Raw genomic sequence first — 20536 nt, 5'->3', positions numbered from 1 at the left:
ACAGTGCTTCAGGTGCTAGAGATAGTGTGGAACAGTCTGTGCCTCTGGGAGCTTGCTGCCTGGTGCACGCAGGATGCAGTTGAATAGGCAATTACAGTAGAGTGTGCTGCTTCCCAGCACACCTGCACGCTGTTTGCTGTGGCAGTGCACGGGCAGGATACCTTATACATAGCCATGAGTGTGGTAGAAGGATGGAGAATGTCAGCACAGCCTTCCAAAAAGGATTGATGCCTAAGCCGAGGTCTGAAGCGTTGAGTTGGAGTCAGCTAGATGAAGTGGACAGGGTTCCAGATGGAGAGAACAGCATGTGCAGAGGCCCAGAGACATAGAAACCTGATGTGTTCAGGCAGCCAACAACCACAACATCATAGAGTTATTCAGACAGGGTGCAGAACCAGGAATTACAAAAGCATCCTGAAGAACAGGCATGTTCAGTGGTTGTGTGTGTGATTTGACTAAAAATAATATTTGTTAAAGATCCCACCAACATCCAGCAAGACCTGGGGAAGAAACTTTGGGAGACTAACCTGGGAATTGCTTTGGGTAAGAGTGCTGCATGTTATTTATCATCTATGCTGATTCATAACCTGGTCTAGGAACAAAGGATCTAAAATGAGTTCCAAACACTCAACTCTTTGGTGGTTTTATGGGGGCTGAAGGACCCCAAAACCTTCACCCCTTTTTTACAACTTTATAAGTGTGAGAGCTGAAGATGTTCCTTAGGGCTTAGTCATGGAGTCATGGCTTCTCAGAGTTGAAAAAGTCTTTAAGACACTTGAGTCCAGCCCTCTGTCTAGTACTCAAATCACCCTGTTCATCATCTCCAATAACTGGTAGAACATTTTTGTCTGTTCTTGAAAATCTATTGTGACAAGGAGCTCATTACACACTGGGACACAGAGTTTCCTATTTGTCCAGTCCTGACTGTAAGAAAGTTCTCTTCCTTATATAGAACCAAAATTCATCTCTGACCATTTAGTGCAAGCCCTACTTTTTGGCCATTAAAAAAAGTGCATATGATGAGCAGTGGTGAAGATGATGGGCCCTGAATTAAAGTACCTGGGTTATGTAGTTCTGCTCTGAAATGGATTAGCTGTGTGACCCTGGACTGGTCATTTCACCTGTCTTTGCCTCAGTTTACTCATCCATAAAATGGATAACATCATGACAGTCCATAGAGTTGATATTTGGAGCAATTAATGATTACACGTGACCTCGTTACACATAGTGAGTGTTAAATGAATGCAAGGCATTGTGGGAGTTACTGTTGTATACAATTGTTACACCCCTTCCTTATGACAGTCCTTCCAAAATTCTTTTAATTGCATGTTCCCCAGAATTTCTCTCTTCTTTCACATGCATTTCCAACTGTGTGCATGACTTCTCATGAATTGTTCTGTTAACTTTCTCATCATCTTGTCAGGACCCTGTGAACTCAAGCTTGTATTAGTGTCCATCTTAGAGCCATATTTTGAATGTGAGGATCCATTTGTTGTGATCAGCAGAGTAGGACAGAGCTAGCTTGGCCTTTGTGCTAGATAATATGCCTGCATGAATATAGATCAATACCATGTCTGTTTCATAGTAGCATATCACACACGTCGCTTGTGGAATTTATTCTTACTGTAATACTTAAAAATTTTTCTCAATATGCTGCTTCTTGGCCCAGTGTTGTTTAGTATAAATGACGGTGATCTGGATGAGGAAATAGAAAGTGTGCTTCTAATGCCTGCCCTTAGAGATGATTTTGGTAAGTTGAAGAATTGGCAGAGATAAGCAGCATAGAGTTCCTTAAGATGGTTTGATAGGGCTGAGTGTGGTGGCTCGTGCCTGTAATCCCAGCACTTTGGGAGGCTGAGGCCAGAGGATCACTTAAGCCCAAGAGTTTGAGACCAGCCTGGGCAACACAGTGAGACCCCCATCTCCACAAAAAATAAAAAAGTCAGCTAGGTGAGGTGGCACACAAGTATAGTCCCAGCTACTTGGGAGGCCGAGGTGGGAGGATTGCTTGAGTCTGGGAGGTTGAAGCTTCAGTGAGCTGTGATGGGGCCACTGCACTCCAGCCTAGGTGACAGAGCAAGACCCTGTCTTAAAAAAAAAAAATTTATATGGGCCCCTAGAAAGAAGAAAAACACCCATCTAAAATTTAAATACAGGGTTCGAGACCAGCCTGACCAACATGGAGAAACCCCATCTCTACTAAAAATACAAAATTAGCTGGGCGTGGTGGCACATGCCTGTAGTCCCAGCACCTTGGGAGGCTGAGACAGGAGAATTGCTTGAACTCAGGAGGCGGAGGTTGCGATGAGCTGAGATCGCGCCATTGCACTCCAGCCTGGGCAGCAAGAACAAAACTCCATCACAAAAAAATAAAATAAAATAAAATAAAATAAAATAAAATACAGGGGATCCGGGGCTAGGGGAAGAACCAGGCATTTGCGGAGCTACAAACTGGTCAAGACTTGCACATTACACTAGAAATTCAGGGCTCGTCATGAAAGGAGCCTAGGAGAACTCACAGGCATTGAAAGCAGGGTCCCCAGATCTGGGAAGTTATAAAATAGGGGTGAATGGGGGTGAAAGAACTTGCATTATTTGATCTACAGAGGAGAAGGCTAAGGTATGCTCAGAAAATATGTAAACACATAAATAACTGAGTTATTTTTATAACCCGGCATTTAATAACTGGGTTTTCATCTTAGCTCAGCTTTAATTATGGCCTTCTGGAATATACAAGGCTCTTACCCGGACTGGGAGATAGGCTTTGGAGTCAGACAGATCTGAGTTCAAATCCTAATGCCGGCACTAACTAGCATGTTCCTTAACCTCTTGAAGTCAGTTTCCTCATCTGTGAAATGGAGATAAAAATAGTAGCTAACCTCAGACTATTGTTGTAGACTTCGATGAGTTAATGTATTGAAGTACTGAGCACATTGCTGTAATTAGCATTCAACAAATGGCTGAAATTATCTTTTGTCCTCTTGGACAGAATAAGAGGACACTGGTTCGAGGTGGGTTATAGGCCAGGCACAGGTGGCTCACACCTGTAATCCCAGCATTTTGGGAGGCCAAGGCGGGTGGATCACTTGAGGTCAGGAATTTCAGACCAGCCTGGCCAACATGGTGAAACCCCATTTCTACTAAAAATACAAAAATAAGCCGGGTGTGGTGGCACGTGCCTGTAATCCCAGCTACTTGGGAGGCTGAGGCACAAGAATGGCTTGAGCCTGGGAGGCAGAGGTTGCAGTGAGCCGAGATCTGCCACTCCACTCCAGGCACTGCACTCAAGCCTGGGTGACAGGGCGAGACTCCATCTCAAAATAAAAACAAAAACAAACAAAAAAACCTAAATTGTGTTATAACAAATTTAGGTTGATAAAACTTTCATGAAGATGAGTTAAACACAGAGATAGTTCACTGTAGGGTGCGGTGAAATCAGGCCTGTAAATATTTAATGACAAGAAAGGGAAAATCAGCAAGTGCTCTTGAGTGTCAAGAGTAGGGTTCTGTCTAAATGTGAAAAGGGACTAAATCTATCATGTTCTCAGCATGCTGCAAAAGAGGCCTCCAGCAACCAGAGGCGATATATAGGTCATCTTTCAAACAAGGCAAAACCGCCGTCTGCACTTATTCATGTTATCTCTAGGGCCCTGCACAGGGTCTCACACAGCAGAAGCGCTCAGTAAATAGTTTCTAAATTTAATGACTTCATATTTCTAAGCATTAGAGTTAGTCTCTGCTTTATTCCCTGACTAATAGTGAACACATCTGTTTGTGGGATGTGTAGCTAAAATTAGCAGTGGTGGAGCTGACTGAATGGCCCTTACAGTTACTAGAACTATTTCTGTAGCCGTGTCCCGAGTAAGAAGTCCCACGCATCTGCAGATGAATCAGGAGTTCATTCTCTTCCCATGTGGTAGATGTGGGGACTTGTCACATTCCCTTCAGCTGCTGCTGCTGCCTCTTAAATTTTAAACAAAATAGAAATGGGGTCTCACTGTGTCACCCAGACTGGTCTTGAACTCCTGGCCTCAAGCAGTCTTCCCACCTTAGCCTCCGGAAGTGCTGGGATTACAGGCGTGAGCCACCGCACCTAGTTGTTCAGCTTCTTCTGTTACTTGAAATAAGTTAAGGTCCTTTGACAGTTTCACAATTCCTGAGCCAGGCACCGTGGCTTACGCCTGTAATCCCAGAACTATAGGAGGCTGGGGCAGGTGGATCACTTGAGGTCAGGAGTTTGAGACCAGCCTGGCCAACATGGTGAAACCCCATCTCTACTAAAAATACAAAATTTAGCCAGGCGTGGTGATGCGCACCTATAATCCCAGCTACTCAGGAGGCTGAGATGAGAGAATCCCTTGAACCCAGGAGGCAGAAGTTGCATTGAGCCAAGATCGTGCCATTGCACTCCAGCCTAGGCAACAGAGCAAGACTCCATCTCAAAAAAAAAAAAAAAAAAAAAAAGAAGTTTCATAACTCCTGAATTCAGAATCAGAAGCTGTAATGTTACTGGTTACATTGAGGAGAAACTGGTACTGAGGCGATGTATCCCTTGAAAGAACACTTTGGACATGTTATAAGCATGTGTTCCAGATTGCTTTTCCTATGAACTACTATATTATTTTGTTTTAATTTTAATTATAATTATTTTCTCTTCTAATTTTTTCCTCTTTAAAAATTGAAATATATTTTATATATAATCAAATACACAGATGTTAAATGTCCAATTTTACGAGTTTTGACAAATGCATGTTCCCTTGAAACCCGCATTGCTGTCAGAATAGACCTCTTAATTTTTGTTTTATTATTTTAAAATTTATATTGTGTTTTTATTTTTTTCTGTAGAAACGAAGTCTCACTATGTTGCCTAGGCTGGTCTTGAACTCCTGGCCTCAAGATATCCTCCTGCCTCAGCCTCCCAGTATGCTAGTATTACAGGCGTTATCCACTGCTCCCCGCTGTCTCTCAATTTTTGAATCAACTAGTTTCAAAACTTCTAGTTCTAAGAGTCAGCTTGCCCGTGAACCCTGGGAGGTCAGGGATCAGCCATCTCTTGTTCATGGCTGCCTCCGCAGCACCAAACACAGTGCCTAGCACCTATTTTGCACACAATAGATACAATGCATATGATAGATATTAAGTGAGTAAGTAGATGAGAAGTAATTCTGCCCTCATTTAATTTACATAGCATTGTCAACTCATAGCTCTGGCATACGCTGTGGTTTTCCAAAATCTTCCATGATCATCAGTTAATTTTGATGCTCTTTCTCTGCATGCGTCATGTGTGAGTAATAGCTATGTGGACTGACAGGTTCGCACATTGTAATAGAAACAAGTCAACCTGCAGGCACGGTTTATATTTACGCAATCTTTATTTTCAGCCTTTTGGTTGCTGTAGTCATGCTTTTTTAGATAAATAATTTTTAAAGTTCTATTTGGCAATTAATTACTCATGAGTAGGTGGAAATATGAGCAGGTCTGACCAGGCACCTGTGTCTGTTAGATGCTTTCTCTGACTTCCTCAAGCTCTAAATATAGTCTCTGTATAGTTGATAGGATTAAGCACAGTGACATTAATTTCGTAACTGTGTATCAGAATGCTGCTAAAATAACCAGCTTCCTAATAGGTGGGTCTTAGAAAAAGCCAACTTGACTGAAATTCTCACCCTGTCACATTTTTATTTTGTTGTAGGTCATCACTCCCCAAAATGGACGTTACCAAATAGATTCCGATGTTCTCCTGATCCCTTGGAAGCTGACTTATAGGAATATTGGTTCTGATTTTATTCCTCGGGGAGCCTTTGGAAAGGTATACTTGGCCCAAGATATAAAGACAAAGAAAAGAATGGCGTGTAAACTGGTATGTGTTTTCTACCTAGATAACCCACACTGTGTGTTTGGCGTTCTGGCTTTTGTTTGTTTGTCCATTTGCATTAACCAAAGGTTTTTATCCTTTGATTGGGTCTCATCTGAGGGTGCACTGCCTCAAGGCATTTGTTTTTCTGAATTTATGGGCTACTTGGGGCCATTCAGCCCTAAAATCTCTGTTTAGGTGCATAGTTGATTTTAATCTAGATGATTAAAAGGATAAGTGCTGGTTTTTAAAGCAGATTTGGATAAATAACATCATCACTCTTGGAGAGAAGTAGAGAAGAGCCATCCTGCAAAGTAGGAGCAATTCTTTTTTTTTTTTTTGAGACGGAGTCTCGCTCTGTCACCCAGGCTGGAGTGCAGTGGCGCGATCTCGGCTCACTGCAAGCTCCACCTCCCGGGTTCACGCCATTCTCCTGCCTCAGCCTCTCCGAGTAGCTGGGACTACAGGCGCCCGCCACCACGAGACGGGGTTTCATCGTGTTAGCCAGGATGGTCTTGATCTCCTGACCTCGTGATCCGCCCGCCTCGGCCTCCCAAAGTGCTGGGATTACAAGCGTGAGCCACCGCGCGCGGCCAAGTAGAAGCAATTCTATGTGCTTCTCCTTTCATTCCGCCCACTGCGGAGGGGGCCAGGCAGAGGCAGAAACTGGGAAGGAGGTAGCCTTTTCAGGAAGGCAGATTTAAAGGGCTGAATTTAAATACATCAATGATTGAAAAGACCCTATCCCTTTTTTTTTTTAATTTTAATTTTTATTATTATTATTTTTTGAGACAGAGTCTTGCTCTGTTGTCCAGGCTGGAGTGCAGTGTCGGGGTGTCGGCTCACTGCAATCTCCACCTCCTGGGTTCAAACGATTCTCCTGCATCAGCCTCCCGAGTAACTGGGATTACAGGCACCCGCCACCATACCCAGCTAATTTTTTGTATTTTTAGTAGAGACGGGGTTTCACCATGTTGGCCAGGCTGGTCTCGAACTCCTGACTATGAGTGATCCACCTGCCTAGCCTTCCAAAGTGCTGGGATTACAGGCATGAGCCACCGCACCCGGCTCCTATCCCTTCTTATTAAACAATAACTGCCAAGGTGCCACTACTTTGGAAAACTGTATCTACATAAGTTGAGCATTCACACCCCCTATGGCTCAACAATTCCTCTCCTGTAGGTGCACTCACTCCACAGAGACCTGTCCATGTGGCCACCAAAAACTAAAAGCTATGTGCTAGCATGTTCATATCTGCACTATTTGTAAGGGTCCCAAACTAGAAACTTCCAAAATGCTGAAATGGGATATATTTACATAGTGAAATTCTGGATAGTAAAAAGAATAAATGATTTACAACTATAATAATGTGGATTAATCTCCTAACCATTATGTTGAGCCCAAATAGCCAGACGTGAAATGAGATCTACTGTATGAGATCCCATTTATATAAAGGAACAAAACAGGCAAAGCAAAATCTATGCTACTGGATGTCAGGATGGTGGGTACCCTTGGAGGGTAGTGACTGGAAGGGGCCGAGAGGGGGGCTTCTTGAATGCTAGTAGACAGCTGTGTGTTTTTCTGGTTTGTTTTTCTTTTTGAGATGGAGTCTAGCTCTGTCGCCCAGGCTGGAGTGTAGTGGTGCAATCCCGGCTCACCTCAACCTCTGTCTCCCGGGTTCAAGCAATTCTTCTGCCTCAGCCTTCCAAGTACCTGGGATTACAGGCACTCGCCCCCACGCCTGGCCTGACGTGGTTTATCATTTTGATTTAGATGTTACATTTGTACGTTCAATTGGTAATTCATTGAGTTGGACCCATCATTTTTACACTTTTTTGTATGTCTGTTTTGCTTTAATTAAATTTTCAAAAAGTACAACAAAATAAAATACACTCACTTTTGATTTAACAAAAAATAAAATAAATAATTGCCAAATATTATGTCTTGGTTTCTCTTATTGTAATAAGAGAGTAGCTGGGATTGCAGGCGTGCACAATCAATGCCTGGCTAATTTTTGTATTTTTTGTAGAAACGGGGTTTTGACATGTTGGCCAGGCTGGTCTTGAACTCCTGGCCTCAAGTGATCTGCCTGCTTTGGCCTCCCAAAGTGTTGGGATTATAGGCATGAGCCACCGTGCCTAGCCCCAGTGCTTATTTTAAATACACTGCTATAATAGAGTATGAAGTGTGGCAACAAACACTTCATATTATCTCACAACCAACTGAAATATTGAAAATACAACCTAAAATCTAGGTACCATAGATACTGTTGTCTAATAGGTGGGAAATAATCTATTTTTTGATTCATTCATAATTTTAAAACTTTGGATGGATTTCTGACTTCTAAATGAAAAGAATAACTCATTATTTTGTTTTTTATTTTCTTGTTCTGAATTTTATACTTAAAGCTAACATAGTTAAAGGCAGATCTGAGGTGAACACGATTGTAACTGGGCAGTCCATTTTCACACAGGGCAGAGTATTCTTGAGGGCATTTATTTGCCTTTTGTTTTTTGCATTGACCTATATTATATATTTTTAAGGTGACTTTGGGGTTATTTAGAATCTTGCTCGTATTTTTGTGTTCTAGATCCCAGTAGATCAATTTAAGCCATCTGATGTGGAAATCCAGGCTTGCTTCCGGCACGAGAACATCGCGGAGCTGTATGGCGCAGTCCTGTGGGGTGAAACCGTCCATCTGTTTATGGAAGCAGGCGAGGGAGGGTCTGTTCTGGAGAAACTGGAGAGCTGTGGACCAATGAGAGAATTTGAAATTATTTGGGTGACAAAGCATGTCCTCAAGGGACTTGATTTTCTACACTCAAAGAAAGTGATCCATCATGATATTAAACGTAAGTATCTTTGGACGTATACCTTTTTGGCTCAAAGAGGCTAGTTATTCAGGAGACAAACAAGCTCCTTCCTGTAATCTGAAGACCCTCCATGGAGGGTGGAAAGCTCCCTCAGAGCACCGTCCATCTTCCTTCTCCAGACACATATCTTAGAATCATGCGGGGTTACTAGAGCTTTCAAAGTCATAAGGAAAGATTACTTTCAACAGTTGTTGAAAGGTTATAGCTACATACCTGTTAGGTACTGGTCTGCTAAAAAGGCTTTTAAAATTGCAATTTAGGCTGGGCGCAGTGGCTCACGCCTGTAATCTCAGCAGTTTGGGATGCTGTGGCAAGTGGATCACCTGAGGTCAGGAATTGGAGACCAGCCTGGCCAATGTGGTGAAACCCCGTCTACTAAAAATACAAAAAAAAAAAAAAAATAGCTGGGCGTGGTGATAGGTGGCTGGTAATCCCAGCTACTTGGGAGGCTGAGGCAGGAGAATCATTTGAATCTGGGAGGCAGAGGTTGCAGTGAGCCGAGATGGTGCACTCCAGCCTGGGTGATAAGAGCAAAACACCGTCTCAAAAAAAAAAAAAAAGCAATTTACTTAAAAACATACAAACACAGAGACAAGTATTTTTGAGAAACAAATACCTTTTTCATTTTGTATACCAATGTAACAATAATCCATTAAACGCACCTTCGCTAACTGTTTTCTAGGAGTCTGATATGATGAGGAAATAGGTAAACCTTTAATAGCCAGTACTAAACTAGAGTGGCACAACTTTTACTGAGAAAAAAATGGGTATCTTACTTTTCTGTTTTGGAAAAGTGGCTTGACAACAGTATGCGTATGTCTTAGAGTTTGAACTCTAAGTTCTTGAACATTATTAATGGCTACAATCATTCATACTGACATTGGCTGAATTCTTGATGGATCCGAAGTGATTCTCACCTAAACTCTGAGATTCATTATCCTCTTTTGAATATAATACACCCATCTCACTAGAGGAAGCATTTCAGTCTTTTCTGATTGGAGATTCATTATTGTTTTAGATAATGTTTTCATTTGACTTATGAGTATATAAAAAATTTTATCTTAAAAATATTTCCTCTCATTTTAGCTAGCAACATTGTTTTCATGTCCACAAAAGCTGTTTTGGTGGATTTTGGCCTAAGTGTTCAAATGACCGAAGATGTCTATTTTCCTAAGGACCTCCGAGGAACAGAGGTAATTATATTCACATGAAAAGGGTTACCATTTTATTAAGAATAAAAAGGAAAAAATGTTCTAGAATTATCGTGGGAACGAAGGACAAAGAAGGGGAAGAAACCCATTGCATTTAATCATTATTATCCTTGGAACACATTTAATGAGCACTTGCTCTGTGTCAAGTACTAAGTTTAGCACTTGATTTTTTATTTTATTTTTTGCTATGTTATTTATAATACATAATAGTATTTGTAATATAATATACATGTTGATATATATAATATAGAACATTTGTAAACAATGTAATGTCAAAATAGATCATATTGGCCAGGTGTGGTGGCTCATGCCTGTAATCCCAGTGCTTTGGGAGGCTGAGGTGGGAGGATCAGTTGAGCCCAGGACTTTGAGACAAGCTTAGGCATCATAGCAAGACCCCATCTCTATAAAAAAAAATTAGTTCAGGCCGGGCACGGTGGCTCAAACCTGCCATCCCAGCACTTTGGGAGGCTGAGATGGGCGGATCTCCTGAGGTCGGGAGTTCGAGACAAGCCTGACCAACATGGAGAAACCCCATCTCTACTAAAAATACAAAATTAGCCGGGCATGGTGGTGGACACCTGTAATCCCAGCTACTCGGGAGGCTGAGGGAGGAGAATCATTTGAACTCGGGAGGCAGAGGTTGAGGTGAGCCAAGATCACGCCATTGCACCCCAGCCTGGGCAACAAACTCCATCTCAAAAAAAAAAAATTAGCTCGGTGTGGTGGTACACGCCTGTAGTCCCAGCTAGTTGGGAGGCTGAGGTAGGAGGATTGCTTGAGCCCAGGAGTTCAAGGCTGCAATGAGCCATGGGCATTCCAGCATGGATGACAGAACAAGATGTTGTTTCAAAAAAGAAAAAAAAGCCCCCCAAATAGATCATGTCCACAGTTCAGCTTTATTTTGTGTGGTTTTGTTTTTGTGCCAGAGTCTTGCTCTGTCGCCCAGGCTGTACGGCAGTGGCACGTGATCTCAGCTCACTGTAATCTCCACCTCCTGGGTTCAAGCGCTTCTTAGTCTCCTGAGTAGTTGAGATTACAGGCATGTGCCACCACATCCAGCTAATTTTTTTTTTTTCAGTAGAGATGCAGGTTTCACTGTGTTGGCCAGGCTGGTCATGAACTGTTGGCCTCAAGTGATCCTCCCGCCTCAGCCTCCCAAAGTGCTGGGACTACAGGTGTGAGCCCCCGTGTCTGGCCCACAGTTCAGCTTTAATAATAATTATAGAATTATAGTTAACTTTATAATAAGTTTAGCACTTAAAAAGCAGTATGTTATTTAATCCTTACAACAACCCAGTTGTTGTAAATACTATTATTGTAAGCAGATACTATTGTTATTCTCATTTTACAATAAAGGAAATAAGTTTGCAGAGATTAAAATAAAGTGTCCAGAGTCACTCAGCGACAGACCCTGGATTGAACCCAGTTCTTTCTAAGTCTAACCCTAAGGTCTAACTGCTACATAACTTTTAAAAATTATAATATTATATACATTATTAAAATATATTACTGATATAACTAATATCACCTGAGTTTTGGCTCAATGGCAGTCTTAATTATGGTCATTAATATTTATGAGGACTCTAAAGGCCTCTCTTTGAGCCTAGGAATCCTATAATAAACCTCAAGTAGTGAGCATAAATGTATCTTATTTAAAGATGTAAAATAGCACTCATGTTTAACTGATCTGTGAAGCAAAAAACGACCCAGAAAAGCCTTTCTTTCCTGACTGTAAATGACATTCTGAAAAATGCATTCTCGGGCTTCCAAATAATACATTTAACATTCACATCATTAGGCTGACTGGTTGATTCAATTAGCAAGTGTCCATTGAGCATCTGCTATGTGGCAGGTTCTTATGAGCACCAACGAGGAAGCATGAGACAAGGCAATGAGGAGCAAGCCTTAGTGGTACTCCAGCAATCCTCACTCTTTGGTGGGAGGACTTACTTTAAATTACCTGAATTATTAAAAGAGCAACCGTTTATGGATGGGTGTGGTGTTCTCACACCTGTAATCCCAACCCTTTGAAAAGCCAAGGAGGTGTGGGGGTGGTTTGCTTGAGCCTGGGGGTTCGAGACCAGCCTGGGCAATACAGTGAGACCTCATCTCTTTCGAAAAAAAAAAAGAAAAAAAGAAGGAAGGAAGGGAGGGAGGGAGGGAGAGAAGGAAGGAAGGAAGGAAAAAAGGAAGGAAGGAAGGAGAAAAAGGAAGGAAAGGAAGGAAGGAAGGAAAGAAAAAGAAAGAAGGAAGGAAAGAAAGAAAGAGAGAGAAAGAAAGAAAGAAAAAGAAAGAAAGAAAGGAAAGAAAGAAAAGAAAGAAAGAAAGAAAGAAAGAAAGAAAGAAAGAAAGAAAGAAAAGAAAGAAAGAAAGAAAAGAAAGAAAGAAAGAAAGCAGGCACAACAGTTTAGTTCACAGTTGATTGTGATGGACACAAGATTGGATGCAAGCAGGAAGGTAAATGAGTGTAAAAGCTGCCTCCTTGGCCCCTCACCACTACCGGGGGAAGCTTCACTGCCTGAGCGACTCAGCCCCATGCCCTTCCCTTTGCTGGAAGTGCCCATAGGAAATAGAGAGAGGGTCTTTGGCTGCACCTCTATGTCAGGGTTACCAGGTCAGTCTTGGTGTTCAATCAGATGACAACCCTTAGTCTAGTCTAGCTAGTGTACGTGTTGCACTGAACTGGATTGCAGCAACAAAAAAGTTACCTTCCTTTCAAACCAAGATTCTTCCAGCCTGGGCAACATAGTGAGACCCCATCACTACAAAAAGTAAACAAACAAGCAAACAAAAACTTTACTTTTTGTAAAAATGGCATGGTGGTGCATGGCTGTAGTCCCAGCTACTCAAGAGACTGAGGTGGGAGGATTGCTTGAGCCCAGGATGAGGCTGCAGTGAGCTGTGATTATGCCACTGCACCCATAGCCTGGACAATAGAACAAGACCTTGTCCTAAAAAAAAAAAAAAAAAAAAAAACAAGATTCTGTAAGTCCTTTCTCAACTCTCTCAAAGCCAGCACTCTCTGGGGCAACAGAAGACATCCTTGCTTTTGTGAATATTACTGAATTTATTATTGAAAATACTTGAGCGAGGATTCTTGATGGTTGTCTTTGAGCAGAACAATATTCAGAAGGGAAGCTGTAATTTTTTTTTTTTTTTTAAGAATGCTTTGTCCCCAGATCTTAAGAATACTTTACCAAAGTGTGAGATCTAATAAGACTTAATGCTTATGACATGTTTTCTTTGGAAAATGTTTCAGCATATTTGGCATTAGTCAGGAGTTCAGATATGTAATATTCCACCACCCTTTTTCCTGGAACCAGTTTGAAAAACAAACTATTTATGGTATTAAAGATGGAAAATACTTTTCTCTTCCTGGCAATGTGGTGAAGTTGAACATTTTGCAACATTGGAGAAAGAAGTGTTCTTTCTGGGGCTGTCTAGCAGAATGCATGGATATGAGATAATAACATATTTTACTTCTGAGTAGTATTTGGATCAGGTTATTTCTGGCAAATGCAAATTGCTTTTTGTGAAGTGCAAAACTGAGCCTTGGTGTTTATAAATATAAACTCTCTTCTAATCAGCCTGCATTTAATATCTGCCTACTACACACGAGTTGAAGTTTGATAATGAACAAAGTTGTGAAGTCACCAGTGAAAGCTTTCAACAAGCTTGCTTTTACCCTTCCTACTTAAAGAGCCAGGAGATCTAATTAGTCAGTCAACTGTGCAGATTGGCTGATGTTAGAATTTGATCATGTGGCTGCTGCACAGTCATAGACAATCTCTGATTTCTGCAGTATAGCTCCCAAATGCAAACCCTGGTTACCCCTGTTTGATTTCTCTCTCTAAGCATTGGTATTCAGAGCATTCTATGTAACCATGTAATACACATACAAGGTTAATCCAGCATATACAGAATTGACTGTTTTTGAGTTACAAGGTACAGAGAAAGAATACATAGTGAATGCGAATAACGAATCAGAATTACTTTTAGAACTTGTCCTTTTTGAAAAATCCTTCTAAGTCTGCTTGGTTTTACCTTTGTAAGTTAACATATAATCATCACATGCACATATACGCACATACACGGTCTCTTTCCCTTTCTAATAAACATGTTGAGAGGTGAAGGGTTCGATCGCTGACACCAAGGTTTTCTCTTCCTCCAGTGCCCAGCCCCGAGGGTGCAGAACTCTCAGAGAGCCCTGTGTTGGTCCCACCAGGGCTGTTTCATGCCTTCTAATCAGCCAGAGTGCTTGAACATCATGCCCTGCTGCTCCTTGATCTAACTGGTAGTTGGTAGAGCTTGAGAAACAAGAGCTCCGAGCCAGGAAGCTCTGGGGTTTCTGCCTGAGGGGCAGCACCCCAGCCACCAGGCTTATAGATGTTCCATCCCCCCAGGCTGTCTAGGCGTGCAGTCACATAGAACCTGCAGAGCCACCTCTGCACAGCCCCCGTGGGCTACACCAGCAGTGGGCACTCCGCCCAATCCTTGCTTTATTGGCAGGGAGGAGGGGGTACAGGAGAGAAGATAGGCATCCTGTATGGACAGTTAATAATACCCATTGCATTTCTTTTTCTTTTTTATTTGATTGTGGTAAGAACACTTAGCATGAACTCTACCCTCTCAACACATTTTTAAGTATACAATACACTATTGTTGACTATAGGTACAATGTTGTGCATTAATTTTTTAACTTTGTGATATATTTAGTAGCAAAGTCCTTCTGGAAAGTCCTCTGGCTCTGCTGCAGGGAAAGCTTGAGAACAGGAGCTCAGTTTCAGCTGTTTGCTGAGAGCAAAAGGAAGCTGGCCCGGAAGTGGCTTGTAGGAAGGAGTTGAGCAGGGTTAGGGTGGGGAGACTGGGCAGTTTCTCTGGGTTTTGTAAGCTAGTTCTCTACTTACGTACCCTGAAATGTGTTCCGGAAACACTGACCTCCATTCTCTTATTCACGTGGCAGATAGTGTACAAGCTGTTTCAAGCGAAATATTGATAATTAGGATATTAACTACTATATGTCTGCACCAGCCGTGAATACAAATCACTGGTCACCAGTGTTTGCTCTGTTCCTTTTTTAAAAAAATTTTAATTGAATTAGGTAACTAATTAATTTGTAAAGATGGGGGGTCTCCATCTTGTCCAGACTAGTCTCAAGCTCCTGGGCTCAAGCAATCTTCCTACCTCGGCCTTCCAAAGTGCTGAATTCAGTGGCTCACGCCTGTAATCCCCGCACTTTGGGAGGCTGAGGCAGGTGGATCACGAGGTCAGGAGTTCGAGACCAGCCTGGCCAACATGGTGAAACCCCATCTCTACTAAAAATACAAAAATTAGCCAGGCATGATGGCACACGCCTGTAATCCCAGCTAGCTGGGAGGCCGAAGCAGGAGAATAGCTTGAACCCGGGAGGCAGAGGTTGCAGTGAGCCAAGATACGCACCATTGCATTCCAGCCTGGGTGACCGAGGGAGACCCCATCTCAAAAAAAAAAAAAAAAAACTGAAGTGCTGAGATTATAGACGTGAGCCACCATGCCCCACCTCTCTGTTTCTTTCTTAAGTTTAGAAATAAATGCTTCTTAGAGAAACTATTTCTAAAACCAGCCCCGTTTATTCAGCATGGACTCGTGAGACCCAATATAACTTATACAATGTTAATATGGCTGCATTTAATATTTAGTCACTGGGCTACATGGTAGGTAAAAATAACATAGTTTGTAAAAAGTGACTCTTTAGAATCACTTCTACAACATTACACTTTTTTTTTTAAGTTTTTCCCTTTCAAGAAATTTGTGTTAATACCGTATAGATTTCTATCGCCTTTTACCATTGCAGATATTTAGAAGGTTAGCAATGTAATGACAGATGAAGAAGTCTGTTTGTAGTTCACTTAAATATAAAAGGAATTGGCGTTTTAGTTGAAAACTTAGCTACACCTGATCAGTGTACTGCAGAACTTCGATGAGTGGGAGTCCCTGATATATTCCTGGTTCTAGGCTCTTTGCCGCCAGATCAACCAGAAAAAGGTGTTTTTTTGTTTCTTTTCTTTTTTTCTTTTCTTTTTTTTTTTTTTTTGAGATGGAGTCTCGCTCTGTCTCCCAGGCCGGAGTGCAGTGGTGCGATCCTGGCTCACAGCAGCCTCCGCCTCCCGAGCTCAAGCGATTCTCCTTGCCTCAGCCTCCCAAGTAGATGGGATTACAGGTGCCCACCAGCATGCCCGGCTAATTTTTGTATTTTTAGTAGAGACCAGGCTGGTTTTGAACTCCTGACCTCAACTGATCCGCCCACCTCGGCTGGGATTATAGGTGTGAGCCACCGCGCCCGGCCAGGTGTTCTTCATCAGACTGCAGGGACACCTCCAGCAAGAGCTGCATGGTTCCTGGGGAATGCCTGTATTATTCTCCTAGTTTAAAGCAAATGAGCCAATTTCCAGAACTGGATTAGGGAAATGGAAACCCACACAAAGGAGGGGAATGAAGCTGAATGTTTCCCACTTCTTTTTCAGATTTACATGAGCCCAGAGGTCATCCTATGCAGGGGCCATTCAACCAAGGCAGACATCTACAGCCTGGGGGCCACGCTCATCCACATGCAGACAGGCACCCCGCCCTGGGTGAAGCGCTACCCTCGCTCAGCCTATCCCTCCTACCTGTACATAGTAAGTGGGGTTCAACCAGGGCTGGGGGCGGGGCGGGGGGTTGAGTTATGCGTCCCGCAGGCTGGGAGGGACTGCTCTGCCTTCTATACCACCCCCGTCTGAATGAGGCAATGGTGAAATGACAGGTAGCTACAAGTTCTTCCCATGTAGAAGCAAGCTCCATTCCTGCAAAGAAAACATAGCTATTTTAGTGGGAGCTTACTAAAATGTGCATTGGGCATAATTTATGCTATTCCATTGTATGTGTAACAATGCAATACTACTTAGTAGCATCAGAGTTGCATAAATATTTCAGCCAAGGAAGTTGTGTATGTTCTTTGAACACTTAAAACATTTTTTATTATTAATGTTCACACCAGCGTGGCTTGTAGTGGAACATGCAATTCTCATTTTACTGTTGATAAATTCAGGAGCAGACACTTCCCTGTTACTGCATAGTGACTTTTGGGCCACTGATTTGAAGCTGTCACTGACATTTAAACCTAGCACTTATCTTTTGCAATATTAAATCAGAAGATGGATTTAACCTGGTATCCTTTAGAAATTAAAGTGGGCCAGGCATGGTGTCTCACGCCTGTAATCTTAGCACTTTAGAAAGCCAAAGCAAAAGGATCTCTTGAGCCCAGAAATTCAAGACCAGCCCGGGCAACAAAGCAAGACCCCCATCTCTACAAAAAATAAAAAAATTAGCTAGGTGTGGTGGTGTATGGCCTGTGGTCCCAGCTGCATGGGAGGCTGAAGTGAGAGGATCACTTGAGCCCAGGACTTCGAGGCTACAGCGAGTTGTGTTCATGCCACTGCACTCCAGCCTGGACGACAGGGCAGAGACCCTGTCTCAAAGAGAAAAGAGAAAAGAAATGAAAGGGAAGCTTGCTTGCTTAAGGGCATGAACTGCATTTGTTGCAGGGCATGTGGTGGAAAATGGATTACTTTCTAGGTCCTGTTACTAGCACGCTTTTGCTGTTGAGGGTGTATCTCCATGCCTTGGATGCTAAGAGAGCTGGTTTGTTGATAGATCCACAAGCAAGCGCCTCCACTGGAAGACATTGCAGATGACTGCAGTCCGGGGATGAGAGAGCTGATAGAAGCTGCCCTGGAGAGAAACCCCAATCACCGCCCAAGAGCCGCAGACCTACTAAAACACGAGGCCCTGAACCCGCCCAGAGAGGATCAGCCACGCTGTCAGAGTCTGGACTCTGCCCTCTTTGAGCGCAAGAGGCTGCTGAGTAGGAAGGAGCTGGAACTTCCTGAGAACATTGCTGGTAGGGACACCCTGCTGTGTGCCGCACACTTGCTTCCCTTCTCTTTCTGTCCACATCAAACCTCTGATGTAGTTCATGAAAGCACTTGGAAAAAAAGGAAATGACTTCTTGAGTACCATACCTTGCTTGAGAAATTTCAGCAAGAATAACAGAAGCATGTTTTTTTTTTAAATTGACTAATTTAGCACCAAATTATAACAGATTTTCAGTGCAAGTGTAGGTAGCACAGTCACTGGAAAATGCTTCTGACTTGCTTTTTTGCAACTTGCTTTTTTACAACTTTTGTCTTTGAAAACAGATTGAGCATGACGGTTTTGCAGTTGGTTCTGCTTAACTCACTTTTTTTTTCTTTTTTTTTTTGAGATAGAGTCTTGCTCTGTTGCCTAGGCTGGAGTACAGTGGCATGGTCTCGGGTCACTGCAACCTCTGCCTCCCGGGTTCAAGTGATTCTCATACCTCAGCCTCCTGAGTAGCTGGGATTACAGGTGCCCACCACCATGTCTGGCTAATTTTTGTATTTTTAGTAGAGACAGTGTTTCACCATGTTGGCCAGGCTGGTCTTGATCTCCTGACCTCAGGCAATCCACCTGCCTCGGCCTCCCAAAGTGCGGGGATTACAGGCGTGAGCCACCGTGCCCAGCCTAACTCATTTATATTAAGCCACCACAGTCCTTGGTGGGGGAACATCATGGCACTGCCCTGCACAGATAAAATACTGAATTTGAAGTCAACTTGCATTTCCATCTTCCTCGGCTTAAAATCTTGCCAGTTGTAAATTTTTCCCACTTAGGAAAGTCAGTATGCTTTCCAGGAGCATTGAATATGCATAAAGAGAGATTTCCATTTTTATTAAAAGTCTGTGGCATTCTTAATCCATTTAGGTCCAAAACCAGATGTCAAGCCTGGTGCGCTTGTTTATATTTCTTTGCTGCTTGTCTGACTTTTGTGTATTTAAAGAGAACAATCTGGCTGTTGGAAAAATATGCCAGGATTTCTAATTTCTTGTCTCCATTGACTCCTGTTTGAACTTTTTGTTCTGTCATATTATGTGAACTTAGCCATAGTGTTCAAAGACCCATCTTTCACGCTTAACACACTGTTTTATTAGGCCCCAAAGGATTTATTTCACTGCAGAAGGAACAGGTATTTATCATTTGACACGTTTTCTTGTTACTTACTTTTTAATGTTTTCCTTTTCAGATTCTTCATGCACAGGAAGCACCGAGGAATCTGAGATGCTCAAGAGACAACGCTCTCTCTACATAGACCTCGGCGCTCTGGCTGGCTACTTCAATCTTGTTCGGGGACCACCAACGCTTGAATATGGCTGAAGGATGACATGTTTGCTCTAAATTAAGACAGCATTGATCTCCTGGAGGCTGGTTCTGCTGCCTCTACACAGGGGCCCTGTACAGTGACTGGTGCCATTTTCGAAGGAGCAGTGTGACCCCGCATGACCCACGAATGTGCCTCCAAGTGGCCCTGTGTGTTTGACTCGTGAAGCTATTTGATATGCACCAGGTCTCAAGGTTCTCATTTCTCAGGTGATGTGATTCTAAGGAAGGAATTTGAGAGTTCACAGAAGGATCGTGTCTGCTGACTATTTCATTCACTGTGCACTTTGCTCAAAATTTTAAAACTACCAATCACAAGGATAATAGAGTAGCCTAAAATTACTATTCTTGGTTCTTATTTAAGTATGGAATATTCATTTTACTCCGAATAGCTGTTTTGTGTATATTGGTGTATATTATATAACTCTTTGAGCCTTTATTGGTAAATTCTGGTATACATTGAATACATTATAATTTGGGTGAATAGAACAACTTGAATATTGTAGCAATAAGCTGGACTAGTGTCTTAAAAATGGCTAACTGATGAATTAGAAGCCATCTGACAGCAGGCCACTAGTGACAGTTTCTTTTGTGTTCCTATGGAAACATTTTATACTGTACATGCTATGCTGAAGACATTCAAAACATGATGTTTTGAATGTGGATACAACTGTGTAAACCACATAATTTTTGTACATCCCAAAGGATGAGAATGTGACCTTTAAGAAAAATGAAAACTTTTGTAAATTATTGATGATTTTGTAATTCTTATGACTAAATTTTCTTTTAAGCATTTGTATATTAAAATAGCATACTGTGTATGTTTTATATCAAATGCCTTCATGAATCTTTCATCTATATATATATATTTGTAACATCGTAAAGTATGTGAGTAGTCTTATGTAAAGTATGTTTTTACATTATGCAAATAAAACCCAACACTTTTGTCCAATGTGATTGGTCAAATCAACTGAATAAATTCAGTATTTTGCCTTAGTTGTGAAGCCTGTGATTCTCAACTGGGACTGAGGATGGGCTATAGGAGTTGAGATATAGATTGGAAGGAAATGTGTATCATAAAAAGGCAAAAAATACCAGGAGCTTTGCAAATTGTATTAATACGCTCCTTTTCAATTGCTCTTGTATGAAGCTATTGTCAGCTGGAATGGTTTGCATCCCCCTGGTACATTGAGGTAGAAAAAACAATTGTGGTTGTGCCTGTAATCCCAGGACTTTGAGACACTGAAGCGGGAAAACTGCCTGAGCCCGGGAGTTCAAGACCAGCCTGGCCAACGTGGTGAAATCCCGTCTTTACAAAAAATACAAAAATTTGCCAGGTGTGA

At 42.2% G+C, this 20536-nt stretch overlaps 1 protein-coding gene across 1 annotated transcript in view; it reads left to right on the top strand.

Moving 5' to 3' along the window:
• Positions 1 to 20145, top strand: part of MAP3K8 (mitogen-activated protein kinase kinase kinase 8) — a 28441-nt gene extending 8296 nt beyond the window's left edge. The window contains exons 4-9 of the mRNA XM_030798584.1: positions 5693 to 5860; positions 8445 to 8706; positions 9814 to 9920; positions 16445 to 16597; positions 17613 to 17859; positions 19060 to 20145. Coding sequence (XP_030654444.1) covers positions 5693 to 5860; positions 8445 to 8706; positions 9814 to 9920; positions 16445 to 16597; positions 17613 to 17859; positions 19060 to 19190 — 1068 coding nt within the window. The 3' untranslated portion in view covers positions 19191 to 20145. The remainder of the gene's footprint in view (positions 1 to 5692; positions 5861 to 8444; positions 8707 to 9813; positions 9921 to 16444; positions 16598 to 17612; positions 17860 to 19059) is intronic.
• The last annotated feature ends 391 nt before the right edge of the window (positions 20146 to 20536 follow it).

The sequence above is a fragment of the Nomascus leucogenys genome, chromosome 18, assembly GCF_006542625.1.
Source record: "Nomascus leucogenys isolate Asia chromosome 18, Asia_NLE_v1, whole genome shotgun sequence".
Taxonomy (NCBI): Eukaryota; Metazoa; Chordata; class Mammalia; order Primates; family Hylobatidae; genus Nomascus; species Nomascus leucogenys.
Note: the sequence above shows the minus strand (reverse complement) of the source record. Positions and strands in the feature narration are given on the sequence as shown.